Raw genomic sequence first — 13,732 nt, forward strand, 5'->3', positions numbered from 1 at the left:
AAACACACCCACGGCGGTGCCTGGCGTACTAACCGAACGCTGCTGTTCCTGCGGTGGTGGGTCGTAGGCGTCGGCTGCTGAGAGGTGGCCGACGTGTCCACGAACATGCTCTCTGGGTTCAAGTCCACTTCTGTGGGGCTCACCATGATCTTGGCAGCGGACAGCAGAGCGGTTTTCCCTTTGTTATAGTTCTCCAGAACCTGTCACGAGCACAAAAGGTGGACACAGATGGCAGATAAATGCACGATAAGAGCCACAGGACGTGCATTAGGAAGATACACAAGCTCAGCTCTAACTGGAAAGATGACCTGACGTCCATAGATTATGAACTACAACTGCTCTACTAAACTAAAAAAGCTTGCAAATAAAATAACTATAGATGCCTACTGACTTTTTTCTTTTTAATATTTATATATATTTTGACTGGTTTTATAAAACTGGATGCACATGTCTGTCACTTTACAAGAAACATGTTAATTATACTTCTTTATGTGAGCAGGATATTGACAATTAAAAAAAGGGAAGGCTTAGTGAAATCAGTAGATCAGAGCTTACTCCACTAGGCATTAGGAATTTGGAAATGCACCATCAACACACACACAATCAGTTTTAATCCACACAAAATCATTTATCTGGCACAAGCAGCATAAATAGTAATGAATGACTCGCTCACCCTTAGCAGGGATATATTGGATTTCAGTGACGTTACCAACATACACCTACATTTACCTGCACATGCTGTATGACTGCATCTGATAATAAAGTGTAGAAAAAGTCGTATGTGCAGTCTGAAGGTGAGCAGACAAAATTAAACGCCCACATCAGCGCCACGGTGCCTGAGCGAGGACTAAACTACGCCCATGACGAGGAGAAACAAACCAGCAGACGACCGTGGACGAGTTCTGTTAACCGACGTGAATGTGAACACAACAACAAACACTGATCACATGAGCACACGGTTACATGGAGTTGGTTAACTTTTAATGACGTAAAACATGTTATGGTATAAAAACAGCGAGAGGACATGAAACAACAACAACATGATACACGTGACAACGGAATGACAACAATGTAAACACAGATCGTACAGACAGGTTCAATAAGTTAAAACAATGGCATCAAACACACATGTTTAGGATGTTTGGGTGATGCAGATGGTTATGGATCACACATGAACACATGCTTTTGTTACTTGGGTGAGCGCGACTCAAACGTAGGCACAATGACGACAAAAAATCTATAAATATGAAGGTATACTGGGAGTTCTGCATTAAGCAATAACATAGTGAAACTCCAATAGTCACAGAGGATTCATATCACATACATAATTCATAAAAACACATTAAAAGACATGATTATGACGCGTCTTGGTGGAGGACATGATATGTTTCCGGTTGTCAGGATGCTATCAGTGAAAGTCCTCCACTGTGTCAGTCGCTAACAGGAGGACTCGAGATGCTGTGAGCAGGAGAGTCCTCCACATTCACACATTTGTTCCCCCTCGTTACTTCATCTGCTGCTGCTGCTGATGAGTAATCGACAGTTTGCTCAGGGGATCAGGACTGTGGAAAAAAGCTGAATATGTGCTTTAAAGAATAAAAAAAAGGGAACAGAAATCCAGCAAGAAGAGCTGCAGCCACTGAAGAACTCAGCCAAGGAGGAAGAAAGAGCAGTTAATGTGGAAGAAATTAGGTTACCATGGAAACTTAGTGAACACAAAGAAAACTTGTGAGGTGGAGGGACGGGGTTCGAGCGCTCATGCCGAAGCACTTGACCAAATGTGCTGCTGCTGAGGAAAAGAATGAAGGCTGGACTGAAGGAAAGCTGGACGAGGAATCTCGTTAGGAGGAGGAGGCGGAGTGCAGGTGGGTTTGGACTCATCATGCAGGAAAGGAGGAAGTGATTTCTGACGCCAAGGTTGAAATAGTTTTCATACAACTTCGACCTGTGATGTGTCCCCAGAGCTTCTCACTGATACACAATCAGCGCATCACAAATTTATCTCTTGAATGTATTTTGTTCACATTTACTCGGTTTCAGTCTCCCTGCTTCCTGCTTCTCCTCAGGAACCTTTCGATGGCTTCCACTGAGCGCGCCCGGACCTGCTGCATCCAGCCAGTGGTTTATGTGTAAATGGAAAGAGCAATTATGCCAGCTGGAAGGGCAGGAGTGGACTTTTACCACTTTTTTCCCCCCAGCTGCTGTACCAGTTGAGCTGCTTTGCATGCTGGTCATCTGGGGCTGAGTTAAGTGGAACAAATGGCTCCACCTCCACCTCGTCTGTATCGACATGCTAACCGTCAGATCCTTTAAGATCGTCTTTGTGTGACGACTGACACCAGATCCTGAGTTTTACATCAGGAGATACGTTTCTAATGTTGAACTTTATGTTGTTACTTTAACTACTTACAGCTGTCCACAGAGGCTAACGAAGGCTAACGCTGAGCGTGATCGACCTCATACCACAGACTCTGGAAGGCTGTCTGCCTCTTGTAAACTACCGTCCTCATTATTTTGCAAAGAGCTTTGTGATGCTACGATCTTGACGGGAGGATTTTCTGTCTCAGAACAATTAGACTCATCAGAAGGGATTTCAGGAAGAGGAGCAGCAATCACATCCTCACTGGGGCGACAGGTCGGCGGTTCTGATTGGGGCTGTGGTGGAACGCCTGAATCATCTTCAGCTGGAAGCGCTTCTGAGTGAAGGCTGGAAAGGCTGTTAGAGAGTGAAGGGACAGACACCAAGCATGGCTGAGGGGTGGAAGTACAGTCTGACAGAGGAGGAGGTGGAGGAACAAATTCAGCATCTGGAAAAGAAGGAGAAGCGACGGCAGTCAGAGGGACGGGAACGGCTTCGGGCTCTGAGAGGGAACCAGCACTCGGCAGGTCTTTGTGGGTGGGAGACGAGGAATCAGGAGGAAGAGGACTGGGGCTTAAATCGCTTTCTGAGGGAACAAACACAGTGGAACTGCACGTAGGTAGACTGACTCCCAGTTCCTCTGGTTCCCAGTTTTCCTGCTCAGACAGGGGACAAAATGGTTCCAGTACCTGCAGAAACACCAGAGGCATCACGCTACACGCTAGGCACAGCACACATCAACACACAGTTCACACAGAACAAACAGAAGCATCCATCCAGAGGCACAGGGCAGAACCACAAAGACAGAACCAGGTGGAAACACTCCGTACACACACAGGAACAAACACACCACATGAACTCTGCAGCCACGAGAAAGTGCAAAAACCCAGAGTGGCTCCTTCACATGCAAACACAGTAATACCCCGACATCAGAGCTCAGCGTCCACGACGAACACACGCATAAAGACCCACAGAAGACCACGAAACCAACCACGAGTGAGCGGTTCCCATGCTTTGAGACGGAGCAATGTGGAGAAAACAAAAGGGGTGTTAATGACGGCTCACATGCATGAGCTAACGATGTAGCGACATCACATCCTTCAAAATGCTCCTAAAACTATTTGTAACGCTCAGAAGGCAAAACACTGAATTACAAAAACTCTAAATTATTTGTAATTGTGAGTTGTTTTTTTTTTGCAGTGCAATAAAACTAAACCCTTACAACAACCAATATATATGATAATTCTGAATTTGACTGCTACAAGGTGGATTTAAAGGTCAGAGAAACGATGAATCTATAACTCATCTTCAGGAGTTTTCTCTACAACCATGAAAGTTCTTTACGAGGTTTATTAAGCTGGAAAACTCTGCAGAAAAATATAAAGATATACATATAAAATGTGTATCATGATGTGGTGGGAAAACTACTGGATTCTGTAGTTTATATTGTATTTTTTAAAATATTTTTGAAATCATTTGTCGTTCTCTGACTTATCTACGACTGCAAATGTTGGCATTGGGAGGTTTTCTGTGTTGTGCACTGCTCCAGTCAAATCTATCAGTCTCTCATGCTAACTAATAATAACTAATTAAGATGGACCCTCTGGCAAGACATGTTGCATCTGAAACAACAAACAGCGGCTGGTCTCTAGCTTTAAATAAATAAAGTCTGATCTTAAAATGTCACATTAAAAGACTGATTTTTCCCTTTATGAATATAATTGCTGAAAATATTCATCTGAATTTTGTGGTTAGTTGTAATTCACACATACTAATCACCCATTAATCCAGTCACCCATTGGTGGAAATAAAGATTTAAAAGGCAATTTTTTTCCCACATGTCACATAAACCCACTTAAAAAATCCATTTCCATGCACACAGATGAAACAAACCTTGTTCAGGCCCTCCATCACCATGTGGGGCATGTGCTCGTTAAGCATGGCGGGTGAGATTATGACCTCGTTGAAGGCCTTGTTGTCCCCCCATAGGGCTGAATAGGTCGGTTCCTCCTGCCCACAGCTGCACAGATCGAGAGAGAAAGAAAGCGACAGTCTGTCAGTTACAGTGAAATAAGGTGGATTCAGATGTCAGTTTGTCTCAGTGCACCATGTTTGTGATACTCATTACAATAAGACTTGAGAAGTCAGAACAGACTCACGAGTCTGGACAAAAAGCTCATATGTAAAACTATAGGATGACTCAGTGTAAAGAAAGAAATGTGGATTTGTCCAGCACCTTTACACAACCAGTGTTTTAATAAGTGGAGCAGAAAAAGGAACAAAAACAGGAAAAACAAGAAGAGTCCGACTCCTGCACACGGTCACACCTGCTGTGATAAATGTATTAACGCAATGTTTCAGTGCCAGACCTTCATCAGGAGGAAGTAAAGAAGAAATACTACAGCTAGACGACTGCACTGTTTTTAATTTGATATCAGACTTAACAAAGGCCTCAAGCAGCAACGCCACTGAACTGACTTCAGAAAAGAACATGTTTGGATTTCAGTGCTGGAATCTGCCCACAGCTTTCAAGTCGGTTTCCTCACCACGTCTCTGGAGGATGGTTGTGCACCACGTGGATGATCCTGCCAGGAGGGAAGAGGGGTGTGGAGGCTGACAAGGCGATGCTGAGGTCACTGGGATGCAGCCACAGGCGGCTGCTGGGGGGAGCTGCCGGCTGAGACTGAGGATCATCATCCTCTAGTGGAAGCTCTGACTTCGGGATGCATTTAGTGCCTCCCGCGATGATCCTCCACTGTTGAGGCAAACAAAAAAAATGTATTGTTGTTATGTAAGTCTAACATTTGGATCTAAATTTATCTTGTGTCCGTTGTATGTTTCTCCTGCGGCTTCACTACATGATGCTGTGTTGGTAAAGGCTGTGAGTGAAGCTGCTCTTTATTTTATCAATGCAACATGAAGAGCTGCTGTCTGTGATGGGAAAATGCAAATATGATGTGATGAATGTGATTACTATTTAATCACTCATGCATATTTGAACAGCAGGGCTGCTTTTCGTCAATAGTCGATAAAACACGCAGCAGGTTGTTGGCAAACCAGTCTCATGATTTTTTTATGGTTTCATAGCACAAATGGTGCACAGGTCTGTCCGTCTGTCTGTCATCATAGTACCAGGAATCTAAGTCACCTTTGGCTTGTTACTCTTCTGTAAGACTTCCAGAAGGTGGCGTCGGAAACCCTCCAGTTGTGACAGGCCCAGCCTACGAGACACCAAAAGCTGATTTGGTAATACTGCAGAAAAGTGATGTGAAGCTCAGGATGCTACATGCTGTAGAGCAGATACCTCGGCACCAGGTCTTTTCCTAATACCACAGACGTGACGAACTCTTTGGAGTACTCCATGGCATCCTCACTGGGTGGACAAAAGAAAAATGAACCATAAATGCAGAGGAAGTGATGACGTGAACCATCTCTGTAAACATTTCTAACAGACACACAGCAGCTTTTTGCAATTAACCGTTCACAGGCTGAACACTAAGGTAAATGAATATATGTGTACGACCACGTCCACACGAGGGTCACGAATCTCAGCGCATGGACAAAATATTTAAAAACAAAACTGCCAACAAATGAAAAACAGAACCTGTGACACAGTAAAGACAGAACAGATAATATATTTATATATAGATAATAGAAAAACAGAAACAGTGGACACGATGTTCCCGTTTGCTTGTCTGTCACTCAGCATGTAAACAGCTCAACTCCACGTCTGATGTGCATGTGACCAGATTGTCGAATGTGATCTCAAAGACTTCAAACAGGACGTGTTGCCTGAAAGACGGAGGTAAGCGTCGCTGCTCTTGGAATGGGGCAAACAAGACAGCCGCATAATGAACGCACTTCAACACAAAAAAGCTTTTTCTATGTGAGCAATTACTCCTGATGCTGTAAACGGAGGATTTCAGGGAGCCTATAGAAGGAGAGTAAACAGCATCACGTCAGAGAGTTTGGCACCAAAAAACAAAACAAAAACACCACTTTTGCTTTTATGGTTTCCGACCATCAGCGACAGGAAGAGGCTGCCTGGTCGGATGAGCTGAATGTGCAGCTGTACTCCTACCGGTGCTCCTGCACACCCAGCGAGGCTTAAAGCAGACTGCAGGAGCCACCGTGCAGTGATACGACTGCACAGCCCACTGAGGGGAACGTGACGGCTAATTAGAGGCATTCAAAGACCGTTCAGTGGTGTCATTAATACAGGCACATCCAAGCTCTGATGACACAGGACACCTTAACAAAGAGGATTATCTGTTGCAGCTAATGTGTGGCCTGAGAAAACAAAGAAGAACGTCTGCACGCCGCCTCGCTTCCTGCAGAAATATTTACTCAATCACAATGTTTTAATCAGATGTATACTTAAGGTCAGATATGGCAGCAGTATGTGAGACAGCGTGTGGGAGATCTTCTCATTGTTTTCAAGTCGCACCTTTCTCCTACACACCTGTCAGTCATTCCAGAGGGCAGGAGTTATTTATTTATTTCAAAGAGCCTGTGGGTGCCCACAAGGGAACGGCATGAGTTCTAAGAATCGTGTTTCTTGTCATACAGGAACAATCGGCTGGAAGGATGTGACTTGTTGGAGTCGTTCTCTGATGTAGGTCAGAGACATTCGAGACCTTTGAAGGAAACCTGACAGTAACGTTTGTGAAAGAGACGAACTTTCAACGTATTACAAACGTATAACCTGTTAATTAAATCAGATATAACTGGCTATCATGCTGCTGTTCATGTTTTCTAACACATCTTCTATGTTGTGACCAAAGTCGAACAATCAGCTTCTCTTGGCTTTAATGTTGCACCGACCCACCAGAACAGAACCAACTCCTCGTACTGTGTAAACTCTAACTGGCAATAAACCTGTTTCTGATTCTGAAGGAGCGCTGCAGCATATCTCTTGGTACAAACTCTCTTCCAGCATAATTTGCATAACGAACACAGTTAACGCTGCATCAAGCTGCATGGAAGAGAGACGGTGTTCAAGCTCAGGCAGACAAAACACTGTGAATCATCCATCCATCATCTCTACACCTTCATCCTCACTGGAGGGCGTCACTGGAGTCCATCCCAGGGTGAAGGCAGGTTCACCTGGACAGGTAACCAGTCTATCACAGGGCTACACTTAGAGACAGACAACCAAGCACACTCACATTCACACCTACGGACAATTTACAATCACCAATTAACCTCAGCATGTTTCTGGACTGTGGGAGGAAGCCGGAGAACCCGGAGAGAACCCACGCTGCACGGGGAGAACATGGAGACTCCACGCAGGAAGATCCCGGGTGTCCTCACCGGGACGTGAACCGGCGACCTTCTAGCTGTGAGGCGATGGTGCTAACCACTGAACCACCTGCAGCTCACACTGAGAATCACTAAACCGAAAATAAACGACTCTGTTCAGGTTAATTAACGCCTCATAAACATAAAATGCAAACTAATTGTGTCACACAACATCAATCCCTTCAGACAAAAAAAGTGTTTGTAGCAATTTTAAATAAATAAATTTGAAGTGTCATTAACAGGTTTTCTTTTGCTGAGAGAATCAGAACCAGAATCAGATTTACTGCCAGGTACAGTTCACACAATACGAGGAATGTGTTCTGGTGGGTCAGTGCAACAATACATATAGAGTAAGGTACAATAAATCAAGTTAGGAAATAAACTCCTCCACACTGGGGTGAGCAGAGGAGCGTGGTTTGACAAAGCCAGGCTTTCTTTGTGACTGCTGGCTCAACAAAACCTAAATCTCCGATCAGACAGAACGGCTATCACGATGGTGGTAATCAGCTTTCTTTCTTTGTCAGGTTCTGTGTGTGAGTCCATAAACATCTGATGCATCGTGAGAATCTTCCTCCTCACAGAGCGAATGGATGGCGTGCTGCCTACTTCATTCAAGAGGAGAAAGTTATTATCATGGAGAGCTACGAAGAATATAAAAATTTATTGCGGCAAAACATTGCTATTACTGCAAATGGTGCGACAGAGGAATGCTGGTAGAAAATTGTTCATCATCTGAGTTAATATATTTATATTCCCACTCAGTGACTCATCTGCTGATTTCCAACGTGACTGCTGCACATCAGAGCCGCCACACTTTAAACTTCATACAAGAAGTCTGACGCTGTCCTGTGGAGTCACGTTGGTGTTTGGCCAAACCAAGGTCAAACTACTGCTATTGATTGAATATTCTCTGTGATAAATACCAACAGACCAATCAGTTTAATGAATTAGAAGGCACTTCATCACCAAGCTAACCAGGACAGAGCATAAAAACGCAGGTATGCAGTTTTTTGAATCAGCAGCTGAATGCATGCTGGTTCCTGAGGCAACACGATGCTCACGGCGTGCCGACGGTAACTACACGGCTTCATCTACTGGCATCACTAACACACAGCTCAACACGTCTGCAGATATCATGTATTCACCGGCTGAGAACCCCTGTCGCTCATGGAGACTTCATGGTGCTCAGGACCTTCTACACCTGCATCCTGTACAGGAGCATCACCACCTGGACGGGCAGCTGCACCAAGCAGGACTTCTCGGTCCTGAGGAGGGTGGCCCGTTCAGCTGAGCGGACCATCAGAACCACCCTCCCCAACCTGCAGGACATCTACACCCAACAATGCAGGTCAAGGACTGTGAAGATCCTGAAGCAGCCGAGCCATCCTGGAAACTCTCTCTCCTCCCTGCTGCCGTCAGACCGACGCTATCGCTGCCTGAAGACTGGAACTGAGAGGATGAGGAAGAGTTTCTTCCCTCAGGCGTCCGTTTGCTCGACTCTGAGCTTTAAAACTGGACTGTGCACCTTTTACACATGCACCTTATGTATCACAACAGTGTTCCACTTGCTTATTTGATTATTTATGTGTATATATACAGAAAGTATGTAGACTTCTTTAACATTTATTTATATTTTTTTCTTTTTCTTTTATTCAAACTGGAGGCTGGTATAAAACACGTCACTGCACATTGTACTGTGTATAAATGTGTATGTGACACATAAAGCTGATCTTGAATCTTCTCTTGAGAATCATCGGGACAAGAACGGGTAAAAAGGCGACGCTTCACAGCCGATTTAAACCTGAAACTCTGATGGGAGCAGGTTAGCCGAGAGTCACCTTAGTCTGGCTTTAGGCTCAGCATACCTCACTAGCCCATTACTTTGTTTTGTAGTACAGCCCTCTGAGAGCCAGATGATGAAGGTCCATACCACATATCCAGAGTCGGGGAAAAAAAAAAAGCTATTTCACATTTAATCTCAAGTGTAAACACGGCAGGAAGTGTTTCTGATGAACTGAAAAGTCACGACTCCGCCGAGCAAACTGAGGGTTTGCAGATCCAGGCTGGAGGTAAACAGCGGTGACCGGGGTGTAATCTACGACAGCAGGGTGGAATGAAAGCATCCAGCCCGGGTTAAACACGAGCAGGATTTATAAACACAAACATGGGATTTATGTGTCGACGCGTTCACCGAGCTTTTAATAACTTCCAGCATAAAGCACTCAAAGTGAAAGGCTGATATTTCCTTGTAGTCTTTTTGTATATTGTATAAACACACAGAGACTGACTCACCTCAGAAGGCCACCAGGTGGAGAATAAGAGTAGCAGTGAAGTGTAGGGTACTGAGGTCTCAGCAGGAAGGAGAGGATAGCAGCAGTGCCTGCACCCAGAGAATGGCCGACTATCACCAGCCCATAGTGCATGGTGCCCTTGCTCTGCGAGAGACATCCAGAGTCAATACACTCGCAGCAGCACACTGAAGAGTCACTTTAACCAACTGCCTCCGCTGCTGGTTGTAAAACCAACCTGTTGTATACATGAAAACTAGGATCACAGTGATGCTACGCAGTTAGTGTAGCCTTGAACAAAGCACTACAGTGGTGTCAACACAAAAGCTAGAGAAGTTTCATTATTGCCATTCTTTATGCAGTCATGTACACTGAGTCATGTACCAAGTCTCTTCCAAAAGCTTGTGACAAGATCATTTCCTGCTCCAGTTTCTTCTTAATGTATTCTGCTGAGTAAACCATTCCCTGAGAGGAAAGAAAGAGAGAGAGAGAGCGATTCAGCGGAGGGACGACGGTGAAAGAGGACAAAATATGGACAGGAAGTCTGTGTCATTAGTCTCTCATTAAAATAGCCACAGTAATTATTGCACTATTAGCTGGAATGACCTCTGGAACCTGTGATATAGGTTACTTGTTGAAGCTAGCAGAGACACTTAAAGCTGACAAATCTCAGGCGACTGTTCAGCACAGAATACGTATTACAGGTGAGTCATTCAGCCTCTGACCTTGTGGCCGAGCCAAGTCCCGTGCTGCTCCTCCACGGGCAAACGCTCCGAGTCGCCCGTCAGATCAGTCAGGGCGTCCTGAGACACACAAGGCAAATTAAAAATGCTATAAAGACGGCAGAGAGCAGAGAGGACAAGCGGAAGAAGGGGACGATTAAGACAGATAAAGTGAAAAGAACGTCTGACTGATGAAGGTGCAAAGATTAGATACAGAAATTAAACATAATCTAATAATCTGCACTGTAACGGTGCTTAAATATACCAACACTGTGAGATAATTGTACAAACTCATGAAGGTGGAATACGTCAGACCCACTTTAACTTTATATATGTTTTTTAGTTATTTTTTTGGCCTTTATTGTACAGGACAGTCGAGAGTGAGACAGGACAGTGGGGGAGGAGAATGGGGGAAGGACCTGCAGCAACAGGCCATGAGGGGGATTCGAACCCACGGCCGCTGCATCGGGGACTAGAGCCCCTGTACGTGGGTCGGCAGCTCAACCAGCTGAGCTCGAGCAGCGGCCCTAACTTTATATTTAAGAAATTAAGACTACTGTTCTCGAAATGTTGGTGAAACACGACGCCGCCTCCTGAAGCAGTGATGACACTGGACATCAACACGTTTTGTTTTTGTCACGTGAGGTTTGGTTTCGAGGTCATGATGTTGAAATGCTTCTTTACTCTTTCACCTGCATCGGTAATGCCCTGCTGTGCATGTCCAGCATCAGCATTCTGATTTATGACACTGATAAACTGGATGTTTTGACCAGTTGGGAGCAAAGCTCAATAGGATGAGTAATTATTTTCACTGTGCTATAAAATCATTATCACTCTTTAAGCTCTTGGTTTGGTTCAGTTTTAAAAGACTGCAGGAATTTTCTGGAACTCTTACATAAAGAAGAAGCAGACGGGACATTTATCTCTGAAAGTGGACAGTCACGTTTCTGCTCTATGCATGAAGAGTGTAGGAGTTTGAGAACGCTGCATTCAACCATGAGAACTTCACCTGCTCTGGAGGTGTTGGTGTCGTGAGGCGCTGAGGGGAGCAGGGTCACGAACACTTTGAGAGAGTTGAAGAAATATGATCATGAAAACAAGAAAAGACAAAAAAATCACCTTTGGCGAAAGCGTTCCTCTGATACTGATGACGACTTTCTTCTTCGCGTGATCCACGGCCACAAAAAACGGAGTCTCATAAACCTGCGTGAGAGATTCGAGGCAGAGAGGAGAGGAAAAGCCGATTAGAAAGTGAGAGGAGCAGGGAAGTGAGGAGAGGGCTCATGCCTGTGCATCATAGTTTCACTCGCAGCCCAGCAACCCAGCATTCCTGAAGTCATTGTCACCAAAACCTTCCTCAGCTTGGCACCGCGCAAAGTCCAGTCAAAGAATTTATGGATGGAAAGTCAGCGTTGGTGAACCTCACCCAGAAGCGCTCTGCTTTACACATCACTGGCAGTGTACGGGGTTAGGTTAGTGCAACAGAAAAATAATCCTATACAAATACAATGAACATTTACTTTCTATGTATTTAGGAAACTGATTGAACACATTTCTTCATAGATGGAGCCAGAATACAGAAACTACAGTTTACTGAACTGGAGAGAAGCTATGCCGACTTTACAAACTCCAGTTGGAAATACTGCCAGTCAGTTACTTTCATGCACCAGCTAATCGACAGATGTGCAAGACAAAGGTACAAGAATCCCCAAAATCACCTTCCCCATGAAAAGTCAGTGCAGTCATTGCATAACTGTCACGACACCTTTCCACGGCGGAGGCAGCTCAGACCGAATGATCCGCTGTGATGAAGTGTGACAAGTGCATCGAGTGAGTCGCCCCGTCACTGTGACGGTTTAGCAAAACATTGGCATGACTCAGAACCGAGCCTCATACAACGAGAGCAGAAAGGCAGTCCTGAGGGCAGCAGTGGGGGACACTGTCCCTTCTTCAGCTGCACCTTAAGATTCCTTCCATGACAGCCATAAACAGAACCGTGTGACAAAGTGCAGACTTGATGGAGCTCAACACCTACTGGGACGACGTAGTGCAGAGGACGAGGCCACGCTCTGCTCCCCAGATCTCAGCAGCTAAACTGTTGAGCCAAGTGTGACCAAAACAGACACGAACGACGGCCAAAAAGCCGCCAAACAATTAGCTCCTAGTTTATGAATGTGTAGGACTGCACACCAGCAGCAGCGGCGTTCTTCTTGTTTCCAAGCTTGTGTCTGACATCGTGTGAAGGCCTTTGGGGCTCTATATGGAGAATGATTCACCTCAACGGGTTATTGTTTTTAACAACAAGAAAAAAAAAGAAAACCTGACACTGTTAAACTGCTCCACAACACTCATCCTTTGTTTTATTGAGGAAATAAAGCCCAAACACCTCTGACTGCTCGTTGGCCGGTTGTAGGATTACTCACAGCATCGTGGCAGGATGTGTAGACAATGTGGACCTGCTTGAGATCCCTGTCCAGGAAGTGTCTACGTATGGCCAGGACGTTACAGCCGCAGCAGTTGTCCTCCTCCACCGTCACAGACTGAGACAAGCGAGAGCCAGACACTGATGTACAGCTGCAGAGGAAACGGAGGGACAAGCAGCGACATCACACCAGATCAGAGGTGGGTTTTTAATAAGCAGTAGGGAGAACAGACACAAGAGAAACACAGTAAACGGGTAAGATTAGAGAGATAAAATTAGTATCCCAGCGCATGCAATCTGGATGTGAGTGTGTGATTAATTCGACATTGCTTGTGTTAGTGAGTGGGTCTAACCAGAGTGGTATTGTCTCAGTGGATTACCACTTGGCAAGTGTTGACGCATGTGAAATTTGATCTGTGCTGTAGAGGCTCAAGAGACACAGAAACCAAACAGATCAAAACTGTGCGGGTGTATGTTTGAGTGCTTACGGGCAGGAGCTGGCGAGGCGGCACAGCCCACAGGCAGGCTTCCTCATCAGGTACATGGGCCAACCGTATGCAGCCAGGGCAAAGAGCATGTAATAGCACACGTCTTTGTACATGTTCATCTCAGCCTGGGAGGGGGAAAGGCAGACGGGCAG

The 13,732-nt window shown here is 45.2% G+C and overlaps 1 protein-coding gene across 1 annotated transcript in view; it reads right to left on the reverse strand.

Annotated features, from left to right (window-relative positions):
- Nucleotides 1-13,732, reverse strand: part of dagla (diacylglycerol lipase, alpha) — a 37,469-nt gene that overhangs the window by 4,243 nt on the left and 19,494 nt on the right. Inside the window, exons 9-19 of the mRNA XM_008281360.1 lie at nucleotides 13,581-13,705; nucleotides 13,094-13,244; nucleotides 11,790-11,873; nucleotides 10,674-10,751; nucleotides 10,333-10,413; nucleotides 9,953-10,095; nucleotides 5,664-5,732; nucleotides 5,508-5,580; nucleotides 4,906-5,114; nucleotides 4,253-4,379; nucleotides 34-200 (exon numbers count right to left, since the gene is read on the reverse strand). Of these exons, the coding sequence (XP_008279582.1) occupies nucleotides 34-200; nucleotides 4,253-4,379; nucleotides 4,906-5,114; nucleotides 5,508-5,580; nucleotides 5,664-5,732; nucleotides 9,953-10,095; nucleotides 10,333-10,413; nucleotides 10,674-10,751; nucleotides 11,790-11,873; nucleotides 13,094-13,244; nucleotides 13,581-13,705 (1,307 nt within the window). The remainder of the gene's footprint in view (nucleotides 1-33; nucleotides 201-4,252; nucleotides 4,380-4,905; nucleotides 5,115-5,507; nucleotides 5,581-5,663; nucleotides 5,733-9,952; nucleotides 10,096-10,332; nucleotides 10,414-10,673; nucleotides 10,752-11,789; nucleotides 11,874-13,093; nucleotides 13,245-13,580; nucleotides 13,706-13,732) is intronic.

Source organism: Stegastes partitus, unplaced genomic scaffold (assembly GCF_000690725.1).
Source record: "Stegastes partitus isolate 25-593 unplaced genomic scaffold, Stegastes_partitus-1.0.2 Scaffold232, whole genome shotgun sequence".
In the NCBI taxonomy this organism is placed as follows: Eukaryota; Metazoa; Chordata; class Actinopteri; family Pomacentridae; genus Stegastes; species Stegastes partitus.